The following is a 22,477-nucleotide window of genomic DNA, read 5'->3' as shown; positions in this document are numbered from 1 at the left end:
AAAGCTTTCACATAAGGAAGGGGCCACTGATGACTGATCCATCATTTCCTAAGGCCTCGGTTTATTGTGTCATAGTATCTCACATTCAGAATCACGGGAATTGACTCATCACAGCCTGTCCATAAATTACAGAATGGCACCGACTGTCTGACACATAGGGTGTTTCCAAAATTGTGTATATACATTCTTGAATAATTATAAAGGCCGTGTTTTATTAAAATACATTTAATATTCCAAATTGAGCTATGGGCTGTTAAAGTGTGTATATGTTTTGGGGGGACACCATGTATATATGAAGACAAAATTTTAGGTAAGAGGAAACAGGAAGCGGTCACTTCAGAAACAGTGCACTAGAACAGAGTCTGACAAGTGGTGTGTTGTGTTTGTGCTATTTAGATGCCTCAGGCCAAAGATTACATCTCTTTCTGAAAATATGGGATGCAGATGAGGCCAGCCACCAAATGGTGGAGGAAGGATGCAGCAGTGGAGAATCGGTAGGATCGCCAGTCTGTGACACTGTAACTTGTCCATCTTTTATAGAGCTCTCATGGCCAGCACTTTGTGTCCGGTTGGCTTCTCTGGTCGAGTGATCTGGACCTTCATCCATGATGGGCCTGAGCCCCTGCTTCCTTTACTCTTATGAAATATGGGCGCTCCATCAGCAACTGTCATCAGTATCTCCTAAAATCGAGGTTGGATGACCATTTCCTAAGAGGGTTATTTCTTGCTGATCCATGGGCAATTGTTGAAACTAGACTGTCTTCCTGGGGGGGTGGGGGTAGGGGCTGGGGGGTGGGTAGCAATTCTGTTTCTGTTTCAGCAGCCTGTTTACCAAAGCATGTGAACTCTGGGCCCTGTAACATTTTCCCTCTTTTCCCCACTTTCCCAGTACTGGTACATATCCTCACTGACCTGTTTTGCATTTGTTAAGGGCCTGTTGTTTCCCTCAGGCTGTTTAATTTGTACTACAGTAAGTTGGATTGTGTGTGTGTGTGTGTGTGTGTGTTTTCTTTGGTTATCATGCTCTCTCCAAAAGTGTAAAGTAAGATTTTGACCCAAGGATGGGTGTGGCCTGCAAGTCTAAAATGTTTCTAAATAGCATTGACAATTCAGGTTATATACCATGACTTCTAAAGAGGTGGCTGTGTCATGTTAAGGCCTAACATGTGTATTCCTTAAAAGTGGTTTCTAATTGGTGCCAGATATTCAAGACAGATCCCTTACAGCCTAGTCAACACAGCTGGACTTTTCCTAATTATAACATAAGAGCAGAAATGCTCAGGGTTAGCCTTAAATTTCATTTAACCCTATTTCTAGGGCTTTGGCATATGGAGAAATGGAGTTCTTACCGGGCAAAGGCAAGGGGGACAAGTGAATATAACCGTTGGGGGCAAAGTTCCAAATGTTTATCCATGGCACCTGAAGGCTGGCTCTTTATGAAATTGTTTTCTGATGAGAATAGAAATTATTAGTCTTTTCTTCCTCCCAGTGCCTGGCTCCTAGCTCCCCTCCCTCCCCCCTCCTTGCAGATGTTCTTTCCCGATGAGGCGCCTTGTTTTCCTTCAGGAGATTTTCTTGCTGCTGCCACCCCTGGGCTCATTTGCCCTGACCCCTTCTGGCTGCCCTGCCCCTAACCCCACACAAGATGTGAGAGGATCTAGCAAAACAGCTGGCAAGCTACAAAGCTGAACTTCAGCAAGTTGAAGTTGCACTGTCTGGAAATGGAGAGAATGAAGATTTCCTAAAATTGAAGAAAGATTTACAAGAAGTTACAGAACTAACCAAAGACCTTCTGTCAACTCAGCATTCAGAAACTCTTGCAAGTTCAGACAGTTTTGCTTCTACTCAGCCCACTCATTCTTGGAACGTAGGGGACAAGTGTATGGCAATCTGGAGTGAAGATAGACAGTGTTATGAAGCGGAGATTGAGGAGACAGATGAAGAAAACAGCACCGCTGCAATCACCTTTGCTGGCTATGGCAATGCTGAAGTGACTCACTGTTGAACCTCAAGCCTGTAGAAGAAGGAAGGAAGGCAAAGGAGGACAGTGGCAGCAAACCTATGTCCAAAAAAGAAATGATTGCCCAGCAGCATGAATATAAAAAGAAGAAAGCTTTGAAAAAACCACAGGGAATAAAAGATCTTGAGCAGGAGAGAGAGGACCAGAAAGTGAAATGGCAGCAGTTCAACAACAAGGGCCTATTCTAAAAACAAAAAAGTCCAGGTAAAGAGGAGTATTTTTGCTTCACATGAGAGTGTAACTGGCAGAGTTGGAGTAGGAATTTGTGGAATTGCTGACAAGCCTATGACACAGTATCAGGATACCTCTAAATATAATGTCAGACATTTGATGCCTTAATAATCAGAAAAGCAGTTGGATTTCATCTCTGCAGGGCTTTACATTTACTTTTTATCCTTATATTTTTCTAAAGGTAAATTATTTGTTAGATGAGTGAGGCAGATGCCATTGTCGTCATTGTTTGCCTTCGGTAGAATGAAGCTTGAAGAAATGGCTTTGATAACCGCTATTCATTTAACTTGCTTCATTGCTACCACCAGTTTCCTCAGTTTGTTGGGTAAAGCAACTTTTCTAGATAGATGGCTGTTTAAATACAGCAGTTAGATGAATTGTTGCTCTTTGTAATATCAGGCCCATACTTTTTGTGAAGTCCTAACCTGGAACTTTGAGAAGCTTTGAACTTGCCACATATTCTAGCAATTCACTGGAACATCAAGGCAAAACGCCAAACTTCCAGAGATCTTTTAAATATTTTTTCTTATCTCCCACTTAAACTTGGCTGTTGGCCAGTTAAGCCTAAAAATAGGTTAATTTATAAATGACAAAGGCCATTTTGAGGTTTTCCTTCAATAACTTGTTTCCTCAGCCTGTTAGGCCATCTCTAAAATGTATCCAGCTCTTTTACTTACATTGAGTTTTAGTTTTATGTAAGAAACCATGTTTTAGGACCAGCTAACTTTTCTAATGTTTTTGGGTGTTTTTTTTGTACATTTGCTTTTTTCCTGTTGGTTTTTCACTTATGGTAGTGGTACCATTTTTTTGGATGTGAAATGTTTATATGAGAAAACAAAAAGCTGATGTATAGCCCAGTAAACAGTGTGGGTACTATTTTTGTAAAAATACAAACGAAAAAAAAACCAAGGCTAAATTAATGAGCAAGAGTACTAATGTTTCATCATTAAAAATTCGTTGTATTTCTTGTGCATTAATCCGACCGTAATGTCCGTGTATATTATGTTCATGTAGCTGAGTTTGCAATTTTTTGTTAATTAGATCAAGTTGTCAGCATTTGCTGGTGTTAAGTAAACATAGTTATCCTGACTTGAGTTTAAGCCAAATATATGCATAGAAAAGTGTCTTCCTGTTAATGGAAGATGGTGAATTTTTTCATGTGTTAATTTCAGTTTTTGTATGTTTAATTTTTATTAAATAAAGTGTTTTTAAAATCTCAAAAAAAAAAATAGAATAGAAATTGTCACATTTTTAAATTAATGGCTGCATGCCTTCCACTTGAGGCCATGCTAATTTGCTCTAGCAATGACCGCACATCTGACCCAGCAGCTACACTAAGAGATTCTACTGGCTAGAGCTTGATGTAATCTAAGGTCATTTTTCAGGATCAATACGTTTTGCGTAGGGGCCAGATTGGTGATTTGAATGGGATCTGATAGAGGCAACCACTGCTACATCTTCTAGTCTTTAATGATGGCACTTAGGTCCACCTTCCCTCACAGAACACAATATTGTCCTTGATTTACTACACTGGCCAGGGGTAGAGGGCCATTTAAGAACTTCTACCTGTGGTAAGATGACACCAAAGACCCTATGAGGACGTTATTCTAACTGCTGCAGATGTCAATCCCAATGATCTACCTAGGGTGTCCCAAAGACCACTGAACCACCGCAATCTCTACGTCAGCTAGGACTCCACTTACTGACTGATGTCCAAAGGCTGCCACTGTAACAGTGTCCATGATGATTTTTTGGAGCTCTGGGTATCCATGTCAGTGCAGACACTATACCCAATAATCCTCTCAACTCTAAATATTTACCTCTGGCATACAGACTCCCACGAAAATGGCTGTAGGTTTCTTGAGGGAAGAACAAACATAATGGTTACATTATATGTTTGTTATAATGTTGATATGTCCTTCCTCTTAGGAACCCACTGATCTCCTTAGTCAATAGATTCTGTATCTGAAAATTGACTTTGTTCCAGGAACTGAACTGAAATCATGATTTTATATCCCTTTAAAAGAGAATCTACCCAGAGTTAGAGTTAATATTTTATTGAATTAGTTTTTACTCTATGCAGTATTTATATAGCTGAAATCTTATAGATGATATATTTTGGCAAATATTATACCATAAATTCTCTCATAAACCATTGTGAGCATATTTTTCTTAAAAACATTATAATGGGACATGCAATTTAAAAAACATGTGTATAAAACAAAATAGCAAGGTTTTAAATTGTATAATTAAAAATATATTGAATATGGTAATTTAAAAGGGTATTAACCAAGTTTGACTCTGTACAAGTTGATAGCCAGAATATTATGTTGGATAATGGGAAGTTTAATTTTTGTTTTGTTCTCCTTGAGCATGGGTGGGGTAAGGTGTTGTGGATAGGGTGACTAACCATCCCAGTTTACCTACGACTGAAGGGGTTGCTGGGATATGGGACTTGCAGTTTAAAAGCCAGGAACCAAGACAGCCCAGGGCAAACCAGAATGAATTGCTTACCCTAACTGTCAGTTAAAAACTGGTAAATAGGGAAGAGTTGAAAGTAGGGAAAATTGACAGGCTCAGTCCTCAAATACGTAGATGTGATCTTGGAACAGAAGATGAGGGGCTACTACCTGAATCCGGGGGAGTATCACTCGTCTCCTGAGACTGGACTATGGAGTGGGGTAAAGGAAAAGTAGAAATGGGCTTGGATGCAGATGGGTTTGTACTGGTGAAAATCCTAGAAGCCATTTTGTCTTTGAATTTGGCATCACTATAGATATATATTTTTACTATATTCCAGAGTAAGAAATCCATTTTATATTGTGCCCCAGTAGCCACATACACAAACACCCCCCAAATTTTGGCACCATATGCATAAGAGTTGCTAAGGAATTTCTCGGAATGTCCTCTGATATTTTTATTCAATTTCCTTAAAGAAAAAAACTGCAGCTTATGACCCATTAAACTGATTTCATGACTTGCTAATGAGTCAACATTAATGACAGACAATGGGAAAACAGTGCATTTGAGCATGATAGAATAAGAGGAGATATGGGTAGGTAGTAGTCTTGAGGAATTGGAAATAGCTGTGAGGAAGGGAAGAGTTGATAAAACATATGGAGGAGGGCTGTTGTCTATTTTGAGATCCCAGTAATGTTAGAGCATATGGAATTTTAAAAATGATTTTACTGAAGCGAGAGAGATAGAAACATCAATGAGAGAGAAACATGGATTGGCTGCCTCCTGCATGCCCGCTACTGGAGATCAAGCCCACAACCCCGACATGTGCCCTGACCAGGAGTCAAACCAGTGACCTCCCAGTGCATGGGATGACACTCAACCAACCGAGCCGCACCGGCTGGGCAAGCATATGGATTTTTAATGGCACCACTTTACATTATTGATGGTAGAATGATGTTCCTTTAGGAGTTTGGGTCTCTGGGGTCCTAGAAATAATATAACAAGGGCAAAGAGTATGGTGCAAAGATTCTTTGAAGCATTTTCCTATTATTGCCTGCTCTGAGCTCTAAGAAAAATATTATGACATGGTTTATCATATCTTATCAGCCGTCTTCACACTGTATTTTTATTAGCCCTTCCGACATTCCATCCACAACTGCCACTCCATGATAAGTAACAAACATATCAAGAGAGATAAAGAGAGTATCACCCAATTTAGAGATCTTTGCCCTTGGAAATTTTTATATAGTTGAATTTATCTATGAACTTTGTTTTTCTCTTGTGAGCTACTTGCACCTGGAATAAAGTGCCTATCCATTAGCAATGGAATGTGCTCATATGGATCCAAGCTCTCTAGGTAGGTTAATGCTAAGGATATTGTTCAGACTGAAACAAGTCCTCCCCCTCTACTAGCATCCACATAGCAAGTCTAGAATAAATTATAAACTTGAATACTATATGTTAGAAAGAAAAGATGAAATCTACTTGGTTAACTATTTAACTGTGATTGAAAGGCAACCAGAAGGTATGGACTACTGGCACTATATGTAAATTAGGAACTCAGAATATTAAGGATGTGTAAATGTAATGTCCAGGAGAATGAATGGAGAAAAGAGCAACGTGGCGTAGGAGAGTTTGAAGTAACCAGCTGAGTTCTTGTCTCTATCCCTTAGGGTGAGGAGCCAGCACAAATCTTTCTAGTTCTGACTATGCATTCCGTTCTTAAGATTTTCACAAACAAATTGTTTTGAGATTCTCCCCCGCAGTGGTATATGGGAATTTTGACACAGAAATGGAAATATAGTATATGACAGAATTAAACCAGTTTTGTTTCTTTTGAAAATTGGAGTTTACTGTAGAGCTTTAGGGAGTTAAAGGTTTTGGCATAAAGTGGTTGAAGTGATAGAGCCGGTCACCTAGGTTCAAACGGAATGGAACTGAAGACAGGGACATGAGATTGAGAGAAATGGGAGATAATGAAAGACAAAAGCATGTGGGTTTTCTTTTGAATCTGAGGAATAGGTATAGCAGGAGTAAGGGAGAGCTGGAATGATTAAAATTATTGGTAAGTTGCTTAGGATGTAAGAAATGGTTTGGTTTTGCTTCGTTTGGTGACAAGGTATAGATTATGACTGTGGGTGGGTAAACTGAAGTACACTGAAACTGAATTAGAGAGGTTAAAAAATGTTGAAAAATCCTTCTGGTTTTTAGATGCGTTGTCTATATACTTGCTATCGTTGTTCATGATGAAGGTGGGATTTTGGGTGGCGAATAATTCACGTATCAGACTTTGAAGTTTGTACAAGAATAATAGGGAATGATTAATGGAAAAGTGAGAAAGGAAGGTTAAAAATTAGTGCAGTCAAATGTAGCAGGATGAATGGTTTGGAGATGACTTTGTGGGCTGTCTAGAATAGGAACCCAGGCTCTAGACCATGAGGTACATAGGGCTTCTGAGAATTGGATTTCTCTAGAGTGAGCTTTAGGGAAAGCAGTAAATTCTGCTGAAGCTCAAATTTAGTAAGGTAAGTAAATATGGGGAGCTCTATGAAGAAGTTTAGGATTCAGTTTGGCTCTCTTTCTCTCTCTCTCTCTCTCCCTCTTCCTTTGTCATCAAGAAAAGACAGCAGAAGTCAGAGGGGAAGCTGTACAGATGGATGATGTAGAGGGATTTGAATCAGGGTAAAGGAGTATTGATAGGAGTGAATTCAGAGTCCAGGAGATTGGTAGTAGTGGGTCAGGCATCTTCATTTCCATATCTCCTATGCAAGTCTAATCAGATTAAATGAAAACCCAGGTACCTGTCACCTAACTGCAACAGTTATCAACATATGGCCCATACTGTCTTATCTATAACCCTAACTTCCCACCCCCATTTATTGAAAGCAAATCCAGAGCATTTTCATGATTCATTAATCCTTTTTCATGACTTGATTCTTTCTCTCTCCCACTTTCCTTACCCAATCCCACCACCTTCCCCACCCTTCTTTTTATTTTCAGTTTCAGCACTGCAGCCCTGATGGCCAACTCTGCCAGGATTCAGATCCTTAAAGGTCAGCTCTATACAATGACCAGCTCAGAGGAAGGAGCCAGACCAACAGTGTCTCACACTTTTTTTCTGGACAGATGACTCCATAATGACAGCTCCATAATGGAGGCTGGTGAGGCCAGGGTGTCCATGAGAGTAGTTCTCCTGCTGCTGTGGCTTCGAGTGTCTCTATCCCCTTCTGGCCTCTCCCAGGCTAGGCTCTCCCAATGCCTCAGCTCCCCAGAAGTGGTGGTCCCCCTGAAGGTGCCCAGCAGGGGCAGAGATGCTAAGGCTCCGGGCTGGCTCTCCTACAGCCTTCAGTTTGGGGGCCAAAGACACATTGTCAACATGAGGGTCAAGAAGCTCTTGGCTTCCAGACACCTACCAGTGTTCACCTACACGGACCAGCATGTCCTCCAGGAGGATCAGCCTTTTGTTCCTGATGACTGCTACTATCATGGTTATGTGCAGGGTGTCCCCGAGTCCCTGGTTGCCCTCAGTACCTGTTCTGGAGGCTTTCGAGGAATGCTACAGATAAATGACCTTGCTTATGAAATCGAGCCAATAAGGCACTCTGCTACATTTGAACACCTGGTGTATAAGATAAACACTAATGAGACACACTTCCCACCTATTCGATGTGGCTTAACAAAGAAGAATATAGCACACCAACAACTGGGATTTGAAGAGGCTGAGAAAACAACTCTGAAACAAAATTCTGATAACTGGTGGACCCACTCATGGTTTCTGGAGCTGGCTGTGGTGGTAGATCGAAATTTCTTTATTTATTCCCAAGGTAACTTCTCAAAGGTGCAGGAGGATATATTTCTTGTTATCAACATAGTGGACTCCATTTATCAGCAGTTGGGTACTTATGTGATTTTGGCTGGGATTGAGATTTGGAATCATGAAAATGTTTTCCCAATGACAAGCATAGAACAAGTTCTGGAGGATTTTGCTCAGTGGAAACAAATCAGTCTTTTGCGGCTACAGTATGATGCTGCACATATTTTCATTAAAAATTCACTTATACGTACACTTGGTATAGCCTATGTTGCAGGAATATGTCGTCCTCCTATTGACTGTGGAGTTAATAATTTCCAAGGAGACCCCTGGTCTCTTTTTGCCCTCACCGTGGCCCATGAGTTAGGCCATACTTTGGGCATGCAGCATGATGAAGAATTCTGTTTGTGTGGGCAAAGTGGTTGCATCATGAATGCTATCAGAGTGCCAGCAGAGAGATTCACCAACTGTAGTTATGCAGATTTTATGAAGACCACTTTAAACCAGGGATCATGTCTGCACAATCCTCCAAGTCCAGGGGAAGTCCTTATGCTGAAGCGCTGTGGGAATGATGTAGTTGAAGGAGAAGAGGAATGTGACTGTGGATCTACAAAGCAGTGTGAACATCACCCCTGTTGTCTGCTGAACTGCACTCTGAGGCCTGGTGCTGCTTGTGCTTTTGGGCTGTGTTGCAAAGACTGCAAGTTCATGCCATCAGGGACTTTGTGCAGACAACAGATGGGTGAATGTGACCTTCCAGAGTGGTGCAATGGGACATTCCATCAGTGCCCAGAAGATGTATATGTGCAGGATGGGATTCCCTGTAGTGACGGTGCCTACTGCTATCAGAAGAGATGTAGTGGCCATGACAAACAGTGCAGGGAGATTTTTGGTGAAGGCGCAAAGAGTGCGTCTCAGAATTGCTATAAAGAAATCAACTCCCAGGGAAACCGTTTTGGCCACTGTGGTCTAACTGGCACAGCATACCTCAAATGTAATACCGCAGACATCCTCTGTGGGAGAGTTCAGTGTGAGAATGTGGGAGACATTCCCCACCTAAGAGATCACTCTACTTTGCAGCACACTCACATCAATGATGCCACCTGCTGGGGTATCAGTTATCATTTAGGGATGGACACACCTGACATGGGTGAAGTGAAAGATGGCACCGTGTGTGGTTCAAGAAAGATATGCATACACAAGAAGTGTGTCAGTCTCCCTCTCCTGTCACAAGTCTGCCTGCCTGAGACCTGCAACATGAAGGGAATCTGCAATAATAAACATCACTGCCACTGTGGCTATGGGTGGTCCCCGCCCTACTGCCTGTTCAGAGGCTATGGAGGTAGTGTTGACAGTGGCCCAGCATCTGCCAGAAAAGGAGTTTTCTTTCCACTAGTTATGATTCTTAGTGTGTCTCTTTTACTTCTACTGTTGACTACTGTATTTATGTATATTCAAAAACATTTTGGTCCCAAGGAGACGAAGGCTCATCCTTCAGATTAAGAAAATGCCTCTAATTTAATATCTTATGCATTATAAAGATTTAGTTTCTTGGAGTAGAAATGTTACATGCCTGAAGCACATTTCTAAGTTTACAGAAAAATGAAGAGACCTTCCTTTCAGTCAATATCAGAAACATTGCCATCAAGGAAAGGTAATTTCCAACATCTTCCTAACTACTGTTCATTGTGTAAGCACCAAGTAAAGCTCGTTTCCCTCTGAGTTGGTGCTCTTTGTGTTTCTAGAGTACACATATGACTCACAGGAAAGCCAGGAGACCGACATCTGAAGACCCATGGGTGAGTCTTGCCTCTCCATTTATTCCCAAAGTAATTTCTCAAAGGTACAGAGGATACATTTCTTGTCAGCATAGTGGATACCATTTTTCAGCAGTTAGGTACTTATGTGATTTTGATTGGGATTGGAATTTGGAATCGTGGAAATGTTTTCCCAGTGATAAGCACAGAACAAGTCAAGGCTGTAAGTTCATGCCATCAACAGAATTCTGTGGAAATCAGGTCAATGAATGTGACCTTCCAGAGAGGTGCAATGGGACATCATCCTCTCAGTGCCCAGAAGATGGATACGCACAGGACTGGATTCCCTGTAGTGGCAGTGCCTATTACTATCAAAAGAGATGTAATAAAGTTGGGAAAATTACTTAAAATTTCTAATATTCTGCTTCAGAATCTGAAAATGATGATGATAGTATCGCTTGTTCCACCCAAAGTCTTGGGTTTATTTGGTAACCAAAAGAGAGAAATTTTTGTTAAATTGTAAACAAATTGTTGTTTAATAAAAATTCCTGGCACTGTACCCTCTCTGTTTTCTAGCCAAGTTTGTCTGCTCTTACTCTGTGAGGGCAGGGTTGTTTTTATCTGTTTTGCACACTGTTTTATCCCAAAACATACAACAGTGCATAAGACGCAATAAGGAACAATATAATTAATTGCATGAAATTAATTAGGAAAAGTAAAAATAAACCGTCCTTTTTTTAAAAAAAAACCCATATTTTTATTGATTTCAGAGAGAGGAAGGGGGGGGGAGAGAGAGAGAACCATCAATGATGAGAGAGTCACTGATCAGCTGCCTCCTGCACGCCCCCGAATGGGGATCGAGCCCGAAACCCGGGCATGTGCCCTGACTGGGAATCAAACCGCAATCTCCTGGATCCTCGGTCGATGCTCCACCGCTGAGCCACGTCCGGCCTGGCCTTTTGTCCTGTTTTTAAAACCACTGAAACTCCTACTCAAAACTGGGCCCTGAATATTTAAAATACTGTGTATTTACAATGCTCTTTGCTTCTAGTCCTCTCTTCTCAGTCTATTCAGTGTTTTTAGAAATCCTGTCTCTAGAAAATACATATCTAATCAGGCACCCTCTATATATGGTCCAGATAACTTCTAAATGACACTCTTTGTAAACTGAGTCAAACAGCATTCTTGATATCGTTTTCTATTATGTTTTGCACACTTGGCATCCTCTGGCTGTCTTCTGTTTTGAGTATACTTGGTTGTGTCATGTGTCTGCACATCTGTACATGTAATTCTCATTTCCAAAATGCTGTTTACCACCCTTCCCCACCCCCATCCCTACCCGTGCCCTGGAAAACTCCAATTTTTCTCTCATTAGAGGTTAAACATCCTACCTTTAGAAAGGCATCTCCTTGTGAAATGTTATGTGTGTACTTGTGTGCTTCTGTCACTCTGTGGCCGTCCCTTTGAGGCGCTCTAGGAGCAGACCAGGAGAAAGCCTGACAGTGCACCAGCCGGGACAGAAAGAGGAGCAGCACATCTCGTGGAGCCACAGAACCAGGGATGCATGAACCAAGAATACAGTCTGATTAAACCTGGAGGAAGATCTACATGTGTTAAGTATATATGGCCATTTGGAGACAAATAGCAGCTGTTCCAATTTACTGATTGTCTTTTGAAGTTTTTTTTTGTTAAAAAGAAAAGTTAAATTTGATGATAGTCAAATTTATCAACCTAATATATTTACTGAGTTTTATATTTATATATTTTTATAATTTTGTAGAATTAACCTCCTACTACAAACATAAAGTCTTACGTACTATCTTCTTTGGATTCCCAAAAAAGTAGATGATAAGACCAGGATTTAGATGGGGTTAGTTTATTTGGAAGCACACAAAAAAGCATGTTACTGAGCAAGTTCCCACTGTGGGCTACTGGGGCTATCCCACAGAAGAAGTCATGTGAAATACACCTCGGAATATTATTCCATGGTGCAGGAGAAAGCTGTCAGGAAAAGAAGTGAGGTACAACACTTAAAGCAGGAAACTGTCAGAGATGGATATTGTTTACTGCAGCTGCCAGTGAACACTGGTGGGACAAGGGGATGTAGGGTGGGGCCATCAGCATCTGCTGTATCCAGGTTCCCTAGAAAACAGATGCTAAGGCAAGGATTAAATGCAAATCTATCTTCTGTTATACTGGTGACAATTCCTAAATACACTAATGCCTTTCTACTTTACAGGAGTGTGCTTGGCCCATTCAGGAGCAGGCCGGAAGCAACTGTTAACCAATGAGAGATGTTTTGTGACTATGTCTCACAGCTCCCCCAGTCCTCATGGGATAATTGTGAGGTGTCTAACAGTGCCTCTCAGACAGGCCACAGTAGAATTGTGTCCTGGTTGCTCAAATGGTCACACTCACCCATTAATATATGCTTGAATTGCTTTTAACCCTTTCCTGTCTTAGTTTCCCACTCCTTCACCATGCACTCACATTTTGGGACAGTATCCCAGATAAACTGCTCACACTCAAATTCTTATCTCAGAGTCAAGGACAGTTGGTACCAGAAGTGTTCCTTAAAAGGCAGATCCATAGGATGTGAGATTCTAGAATTGGACGGTTACTTGTCAGAAGGCTACTAGGACCCATAGTTATAGCCAGTGGATTTGTGACAACTGGTGTGCTGCAACATCAGAAACTAAGACTCTTACTTGTGGTGTGTTAAGATAAGGTACAGATGGAAGGGGTGCCCTCGCTTATACAATAGCTTTCATGTTTGAATTAGAAATATGAGAATTGGGAAGTTAGTTAACTGATGAAGAAGCCATGAATAAAGAAAAAGACAGGCTCAGGCCAAATAAGTTGGGCATGGTACAAAAGTCCTAAGACCTCTATGAGGAGAATCTCATTCTATAGACTGTGTTGAAAATAATACCCAAGGTTTGTCATAAATATGCAGATTTATAAAGATTACTGAATTTAGAGCTCTGGTATGTTTCCTGTGTAAAAATCAGAGGTCCTATTAAGGAAGAAATGCTATCCTGAGATTCAGGATGAGGACATTTGAGTGGATGCACTTGAAAATTTGAATCCTGAGATTCTTATGAACTCCCTAGGCCAACAGAACTCACTCCTTACCCTTTGCTAGAAGAGAACAGCCTCTCATTGCCTGGATACCATGTTTCACCAAAGATTATACTAATCTTCCTAAAGATCTGTCCTTAACTTTCTCTCATTGCATCTAGACCAGTAACTAGGGTCAGTACAGTTCTTAGGATAAGAGGAAGTAGATCACTGGTCAAGAGAGCTCCGGGAGCTGGCTCATATATGCCATCAGAAGCCAGGAATATATAGAAACAGATCCTGAGGATACTGCTTCAGGAGAAATAGAATATAAGATTATACAAGGGAAAGCTTATAAATAAGGAGGTGCTCAGGATTTAACATTCTTGCAAAGATACCCAGAGCTGATCCTAATGTGCTGCATCTTTGAGGCTTGGAAATGTTGAACTATAATAGTTGAGGTGGAGATGCTAAAACTACTTTGGCAGAGAAGTGAATTTGGGGATCACAATATTCAGGGAAGGTGTTTTAGCATGGATTTCTTAGAAAAGGCCAGAGAAACCACCACTAACCCCATCACTCTGAAGGCCCTGGAGGAATGTCTTCACTCAAGCAGTAGGAAATGCACATCAAGCAGAGGAAAGCAGTCAGCATTGGGACCTCAACAGTGGCTGTCTCTGTAGGCCTGGGTTGATGACTCGACAGGATGCTTTAGAAATGGGCTCCCTAGGGTCAGTGAAGGTAATAAGATTCCAGAATACAAAAAAAAAAAAAAAAAAAAAAAAAGGTGTTAGGGAGATTAAAGATGGCCGTGGACTGAGTGGAAGCTACACTGACACTCCCAGGATCAAACTGGAATTTGATTATATTTGAACAACTAAAATATAGAAAAACCACCCTGAATAATCAACTGCAACTGAAGACGAGCTGGAGAGCACCCTCATAACCCAGGAGGAAAAGTGGAGACCACATAGAGACTGGTAGGAAGTGTGGAGGCATGAGAGGGCTGGCTGGGCCCCCACAGGCAGCAGCTGAAGGCCCAGAGGGATATCTCAGCTGTGGGGGTTCCCAATGAGGACTCTGGGGCCTAAACCCCAGGCTGGGCTTCCCAGCTAAGAGCACCAGAACTGAGAAAGGTGCCGACATAACATCTGGCTGTGAAAAGCAGCCAGGTTTCTGTCTGCCAGGGAGAAACAGCTGGAAATGCAGGCACCCTCTTAAAGAGCCAACACACAAAGTTTCATGTGCAGCCACTCACCTTGGGCACCAACAGAGGGAGGGCAGAGGGGACTGGATCTGTGTGAGGAGAATCTAGGGTTGTGGATGCTGGAGATAGAGCTCAGAGGACACCCCTCTGGATTCCTGTGCCATTCCTCCAAACTGGAGAGGACATGTTTCACAGACAGACATTTATCTTCCAAGCAGCTTTTGCCTGAGGGGGAAGCAATTGGCCCACCCTGCTGGAAAACCTCTCTCCCTACCTGTGGAGTTTGTATAGCCTGAGGCTCATTAAGAGAATCAGATTAATCAGCCTGCAGGCAGAGGCAGACCTCAGAGTGCTTTAAGTCTTTGCCTGATCTGCTTCTGGACCCAGGCCTTGGAAAAGCAGACTCTGATGTGCATCTTGGTCCTGTCCAAACGCACCCAGCCCCAACAGAGGGGATCTCAAGCTGTGGGTTGTTATAGCTCCAAACAGGGTACTCAAGGCCAGTCACAAACAGCGTCTGACATTGGCCTGCACCAGAGGCCCTCCAAAAAGACTGAGAGTCCTAGCAGGCCTACCTAATATATAGAAACAAACCCGAATAGGCAGCCAAAATGGGGAGACAAAAAAGAAAAAAAAAAAGCCCCAAAGGAAAGAACAAGAGAAGTCTCCAGAAAAAGAGCTAAATGAAATGGAGAAAGCAATCTCTCAGATATAGAGTTCAGAATACTGATTGTAAAGATGCTCAATAGCATGAAAAAAAGATATGGAAACTATGAAAAATGACCAGTCAGGAATGAAGAAGGACATAGCAGAAATAAAGAATACATTGGAAGAAATAAATAGCAGATTAGAGGAAGCTGAGGATCAAATCAGCGAATTAGAAGAAGGTAGAAAAAAAATCAGAGATCCAAAAAGAAAAAAACAATTAAAAAACAGGAGGACAGTCTAAGGGAGCTGTGGGACAACATGAAACATAACAATATTCGCATCACAGGAATGCCAGGAGAAGTCGAAAGTAAGCAAGGGTTAGAGAACCTGTTTGAAGAAATAATGGCAGAAAACTTCCCTAACCTGGTGAAGGAAAAAGTCACACAAGTTCAGCAGGCACAGAGAGTCCCAAACAAAAAGAATTCAGAGAGGCCCAAGCCCAGACACATCATAATTAAAATGCAAGAACTGAAGAAAAAAAGAGAATCTTAAAGGCAACAAGAGAAAAGCAATCCGTTACCTACGAAGGAGCTCCCACAGGCTGTCGGCTGACTTCTCATCAGGGACTCTACAGGCCAGAAGGGAAGGGCATGAAGTATTCAAGGTAATGCAAAATAAGGATCTGAAACCAAGACTACTCTATCCAGCAAGGCTATCATTCAAACTAGATGGTGAAATAAAGAGCTTCCCAGACAAAAAAAGGCTAGAGGAGTTTATCACCAGCAAACCAGCATTGCAGGAAATGTTAAAGGGACTGCTGTAATAAGAAGAAATAGAGAAACATAGGCATAAAGAATTAGAATGGCAATAAATAAGGACCTATCAGTAGTAACCTTAAGGACGTTAAGGGAGAGATCAACAGCAATACAGTCATAGTTGGGGACTTTAACACCCCACTGACTTCACTGGATAGATCTTCCAGACAAAAGGTCAACACAGAAACAGTGACTGTAAATGGCGCACTAGATCCGATGGATTTAATTGATATTTACAGAACATTTCACCCCAAAGCTGCAGAATATACATTCCTCTCAAATGCACATGGGTTACTCTCAAAGATAAACCACGTTAGGACACAAAACAAGTCTCTACAAGTTCAAGAAAACTGAAATCATATCAAGCATCTCAAATCACAAGGGCATGAAATTAGAAATCAACTACAGTAAAATCACTCAAAAACATTCAAACACATGGAGGCTAAATAGCATGTTATTAAACAATGAATGGGTTACCAATAAGATCAAGAAAGAAAGAAAACCACCTTCCTGGAAACAAATGAAAGTGAACACACAGCCATCCAAAATCTATGGGACACAGCGAAAGCAGTCCTAAGAGGGAAGTTCATAGCACTGCAGGCCTACCTCAAAAGGCAAGAAAAATTTTCAGCAAACTATCCAACCCTACAACTTAAAGAGTTAGAAAGCTCCCCTGTGAAACCATCCTGACCAGGGCTTCTGTTTGCTGGGAGTTTTTTTTTATTGCTGCTTCGATTTCATCAGTTGTTATTGGCCTATTCAGGTTTTCTGATTCTTCCTGATTCAGTTTTACATGATCTCACTCATATGTGGAATCTAATAAACAAAACAGACTGAGGAACAAAATAGATCCAGGGACATAGAAGCATGGAACAGACTAATGAATCTCAGTGGGAAGGTGGGGTGGGGGAGTGGTTGGGAGAGATTAATCAAAGAACTTATATGCATATATGCATAACCCATGGACACAGACAATAGTGTGGTGAAGTCTTGGGGGGGGGGGGGGCGGCAGATGCGGGGTGGAGGAGACCGGGGGAGGGGATATCTGTAATACTTTCAATAATAAAGATAAATTAAAAAAAAATTTTTTTTAAAAAGGTGTTCGTCCTTAACTATTAGAAACAAGGTGGGTATAATTACTGTAATGGGCCCTGACCTAAGTATATCTGAGGCCATGTCTAATAGAGTTTGGCTCTCCTAGGGATGATATAGGAAGGCAGGCAATGAAGGCATTTATTGCATTATACAACAAAAAAGGTTCAAAAAGTGGTGATCAGCATATTGATGCCAACTTCTGCAATGGGTATCTCAACCAATTTTCAAATCCTGAGATCAGTCTTTGACCCATTGCCAACTGAAGGAAAAACCAGGTACCTTTAGGAAGCACCCTGCAATGTCACCACAAATATATGCAATGAACATCCCTTACCTTGTTTCCCCAACTGGACCTTGTTTCCCAAAGGGACTTGCTCCCCAAATGGACACACATGTACCAGAGTAACTACACAATGGCGAAAGGGGAATACTCGGATCTTTTGAAGACTATCAAATGCAAGGTCTGACCTGACAGAGATACCACAGAATCCAAAATGCCTCATGAAGGAGACCATGTTAAATAAAATCCTGATCCAAGGGCATCTCACAGTGGGTCCGATAGGTCCATGAACCCACTCTGTGGTAATTTCCCTGGCTCCTGAGTAAATAAATTCAGAAGATGACGGGACCCTCAAAATGGTTCTTTCACCTGTGAAGTCAGAGTTATGGTAGCAAAGACCAAGTGAGAAGCCTTAAATATTTCCTCCATACCCACCTATCTCCATAGTAAGACAGAAACACTAACACATCATGAGTGAGACAGCAGAGATTAGTGAGGCCACTTAACAGTTGCAGGTGGTGATCCACATCCATTCCCATTTAATTCAATAGTATTTCTGCGGCAAAGAATCAAATGGGTCTTGGTGAGTGATGGTAAATTACCATAAACTTAGCAGCTCCGATCATGGATACTGTGCTGGATATAGTAACTTCACTAGAAGAGATCAAGAAAACAACAATCTAACTGTAAAGGAACACAGGCACATAGAAAATTGATCAAGAACAAAATTGAGAAGGCACAGTATCAGGAAGGAAAGAATAAGGAGACATAATTAGAGACATAAATATGAAAAGATATTATGAACACTTCATGCTAATAACTTTGAGGAAAATACGAAAACAGGAGAAATGCCTTGAAAAACATAATTCACCAAAATTGACACAAAGAATTAAAAAACTGAATAGTTCTACCTCTGTTAAAGGGATTGAATCTGAAACCATAGGTTCACAAAGGATTTCAACAGTTAATTCTTCCAAATATTTTTGAGAAAACAAAGTATTGGATTGTCAGGAATCAGAGGTCTTGCCCTCATTAAACTTTGTAACTTCAAGGAAACAATCATATGGAACAGGCAGTGAAGGTGAGGTCCAGAACCACCAATACCTACATTTCATCTAAAACTAGGGTATGAAGGCCCTGCCATTGCATCCCAAAGCAAGAAAAATATGACAGGAAATATTTGGTCCACAGTGCTCATCCAAGTTGGCCAAGGTTTGTTTAGGCCTACAAAATAATTCAGTTTCTCTGTCTGTAAAACTGGCTTCATCACAGAATGCTTTCCTTTCCAGGTGTTCATTCCTAATAAACACCTTAGACACTAAAACTCCAACTGAGTGTCTGCTTCTGGAGAACTTAAACTATCACAATGGAGTAATTACTGATAAAGTACCAAATAGCCCTAGGGCCAGGGGAACAAAGAAAAGAAGTTGAGCTTATTAGAGTACTCATGATTAAAGGAGATCCTCTGCAGAGCAGGGACCAAGGCCCTTTAAGGAGGGCAAGTGACCAGCTAGTGCTCATGCTTCAGGAACTCAGAGGAGAATCACCCTGCTAACCCCAGAGCTGCAACTCAGATCTCTGAAGGTGTCAGTGGCTAACTGGTGCTGGTACTTCTAAGGAAGAATGAAGGTGGTTCTAACAAATCCAACAAAACTGGAACCCCAAACCAAGCATAGCTACCAGAGTGAATGGTCCCAGCCAAAATGACACTAAGTGTAACTTTTAGCACGCAGGGGATTAAACTCTCTTCTCCCCTCATCTTTCATTCCAGGCTACTTCTCTGCCCCCTTTTGGCATAGCTACCTGGAAGAGTGCTGGCAAAACAGAAATGGGGTATATAGTGGCACATCCCAGACATTACATCTTACAGAACAAAGGTGGGAGAAGGTTTAGATCTGATAAACATCAGCTTCAAAATGTGTCTTTGCTGTTCTTCTGCTCAAGGTACATAAAGAGACGACTTCCACGGAGCATCTGAGATCTTGGTCCCCAGCATGTTCTCAATTTGGCTCAAATAAATTCTTTTTCAAAAGTCTTTTTATAGATTTTAGGGAGGAAATGAGAGAGAGAGAAACATCAATGCGAGAGAGAGACATTGATCAGCTGCCTCCTGCATGCCCCGTACTGGGGATCCGAGCCCACAACCCAGGCATGTGCCCTGACTGGGAATTGAACCAGTGACTTTTCAGTGCACAGGACAACACTCAACAAATTGAGCCACATCAGCCAGGGTTCAAATAAATTCTTATAAAAATTCTTTAAAAAAAAAAAAAGAGATACATGATTGCCAGAAATAATAAACTTTTAATATTGCTTGAAACACTGAAGAGGAAGTTAAGAACATGCTAGGAATCCTTCAGTATAACATGATCCAGACATGAGAGATCCTTAAATTTTGCTTTAAATAGTAGACATGTTTCTCTACTATTAAAAAAATGAGATTTTTAAAATGAAGCAGGAGCTTTACTGTTCCTTCTCTTCCTCCTTTATCTCCTCTTCCTCCTTTACCTCTTCTCTATTTTTCCTTTTATGTTTCTTACAAAGCACAAGGAAGCGATACAAAAAGAAAGCAAACAAAGGACCAAGGCACAATAACGACACGTAAGCCAACTTTGCCTCTGGTCCTTGGTTCTTAGGAGGTGGGCCGCTATCATCACTACCTCCATTGCCCTTGTGCGTGCAGTTGGGAGGTGCCCACCCACGGTTGCAGTGGCAATGCTGTTTATTATTGCAGACCCCATTCATGTGGCAGGTCTCACACCGACAGTGCTGTGGCAGATGGACCATACTGACACACTTCTGGTAGATGCCCATCTTTTCTGGACCACACACTGTGCCATCTTTCACTCGACCAATATCAGGTATGGACATCCCCAAATGATAATCAATACCCCAGCAAGTGGTGTCACTGAACTGACCCTGAAGTCCTGTAGCATGTTCTACCAGATTAGGAATAACTGACATGTTCTCACACTGAACTCTCCCACAGAGGATGTCTGCGGTATTACATTTGAGGTATGCCGTGCCAGTTAGACCACAGTGGCCAAAACGGTTTCCCTGGGAGTTGATTTCTTTACAGCAATTCTGAGACGCACTCTTTGCGCCTTCACCAAAAATCTCCCTGCACTGTTTGTCACGGCCATTACATCTCTTTTGCTAGCAGTAGGCACCGTCACTACAGGGAATCCCATCCTGCACATATACATCTTCTGGGCACTGATGGAATGCCCCATTGCACCACTCTGGAAGGTCACATTCACCCATCTGTTGTCTGCACAAAGTCCCTGATGGCATGAACTTGCAGTCTTTGCAACACAGCCCAAAAGCACAAGCAGCACCAGGCCTCGGAGTGCAGTTCAGCAGACAACAGGGGTGATGTTCACACTGCTTTGTAGGTCCACAGTCACACTCCTCTCTCTCTTCAACAACTACGTTCCCACAATACTGTAACCTGAAAACATTCCCTGGATATGGAGGAGGGTAAATATACATGCCTTTACTCATAGTGTGGTCCCAATAGTAGGCACAACTGCAGTTGCTGAATTTAGTTGTCCCCTGCACGGTAGGAGCCATTATGCACCACTGGGAAGCACACACACACACACACCATTCAGTGTCGTGCTGATTACCCAAATTATGACCAAGCTCATGGGACACAGTAATGGCAAAAGAATACAGACTGTTGCCTTGGAATATACCAATTCCACAATTAAAAGGATGCTGGCATAGTCCTCCAATGTAGGCAATACCAAGCTTTCTGCCAAAATATTTTTTTATGAAAAGACGGGCATCATCATGTTGCAGTCAGGCATCAAGTTGGAGAAGCTTCCAGGAAGCAGAGTCTTCCAGCATCTGAACTATGTCATCGGTGGGAATTTGGTTTCCTTTATCCCAGACCTCAATTCCAGTCAAAATTACATCAACCTTGAAAGGCTGATAGAAGATACCCAATATATTGACAACATCAAGTACTTCACGCTGCACTAGTGACACATTACTTTCAGAGAAAAGGTATCGGAAATGGTCCACAACCACTACCAGCTCAAGATATCGCAAGTGAGTCCACCAGCCCACATAAGAACTTTGCATCAGAGTGGACCTATAAAACTCTCGCAACTCCAATTGGCGTGCTATTTTCTCTTCTGTTAAGCCCCATCTCATAGGTGGGAGCTGTATATCATCACTATCTATCTTATACACCAGGTGTTCAAATGTGGCAGAAAACCTAATTGACTCGATTCCATAAGCAAGGTCACTTATCTGTAGCATTCCTCGAAAGCCTCCAGAACAGGTACTGAGGGCAACCAGGGACTCGGGACACCCTGCACATAACCATGATAGTAGCAGTCATCAGGAACAAAAGGCTGATCCTCCTGGAGGACATGCTGGTCCGTGGAGGTGAACACTGGTAGGTGTCTGGAAGCCAAGAGCTTCTTGACCCTCATGTTGACAATGTGTCTTTGGCCCCCAAACTGAAGGCTGTAGGAGAGCCAGCCCGGAGCCTTAGCATCTCTGCCCCTGCTGGGCACCTTCAAGGGGATCACAACTTCTCGGGAGGAGAAGCGCTGGGAGGGGCTGGCCTGAGAGTGGCCAGAAATGGACAGACACTCCCCAAACCACAGCAGCAGAAGACTGACCTTGATGTGCATCGGGGCCTCACCCGCTGCCATTATGGAACTATCATTATGGAGCCACCTGTCCATGGTAGAGGAGAGGGCCGGGCATGAGGCGCTGCTGGTACAGTTTCTCCCTTTGAGCTGCTCAGGGTGCAGGGCTGACCTTTACAGATCTGTCTTGGAAGAGCTGGACCATCAGAGCTGCAGTGCTCGAAGTTGAAAACAGAGCTAAAGAGTGGTGGGTAGGGTAGGAGGGTGGGGGAGAGGGGGAGAGAGAAGAAAGTGGCGTAAAAAGTGATTCTTCAAATGGGACAAGGCTTGAATCAGTAAAATACCCGAGGTTGCTCTTATACATATGTAAGGGGAGGAGGTGGCAAAAAGGTAGGATTCCAGAAAAACAGATGAAGGAGATTTATCAGGTGGATTATAGTTGAACCTGTATGGGCGATACATAAAGTTTCCTTACAGACTATTCTC

At 42.1% G+C, this 22,477-nt stretch overlaps 1 protein-coding gene and 2 pseudogenes across 3 annotated transcripts in view; 2 read left to right on the top strand and 1 right to left on the bottom strand.

Moving 5' to 3' along the window:
- The window catches only part of LOC107536246 (disintegrin and metalloproteinase domain-containing protein 21-like), a 35,502-nt gene extending 24,787 nt beyond the window's left edge, over positions 1 to 10,715 (top strand). The window contains exons 2-3 of one of the 3 annotated variants that reach the window (XR_001603110.2): positions 7,712 to 10,176; positions 10,268 to 10,715. Coding sequence is in view for 2 of the 3 variants with exons in the window: in XM_016211899.2 (XP_016067385.1) it covers positions 7,863 to 10,025 (2,163 nt within the window). In the remaining variant the exon portion in view is untranslated. Of the gene's footprint in view, positions 1 to 629; positions 693 to 7,711 lie in introns of those variants that run through there. The other 2 variants (XM_016211900.2, XM_016211899.2) reach the window with 2 other exon arrangements.
- Positions 1,646 to 2,359, top strand: LOC148094042 (survival of motor neuron-related-splicing factor 30 pseudogene; annotated as a pseudogene).
- Positions 10,716 to 19,668: 8,953 nt separating the features above from the next.
- Positions 19,669 to 22,069, bottom strand: LOC148094041 (disintegrin and metalloproteinase domain-containing protein 20-like; annotated as a pseudogene).
- Between the last annotated feature and the right edge of the window lie 408 nt (positions 22,070 to 22,477).

The sequence above is a fragment of the Miniopterus natalensis genome, chromosome 1 (genome assembly GCF_054644295.1).
Source record: "Miniopterus natalensis isolate mMinNat1 chromosome 1, mMinNat1.hap1, whole genome shotgun sequence".
NCBI lineage: Eukaryota > Metazoa > Chordata > Mammalia > Chiroptera > Miniopteridae > Miniopterus > Miniopterus natalensis.
The sequence above is the reverse complement of the archived record's forward strand: the minus strand, read 5'-3'. Positions and strand labels throughout refer to the sequence as shown.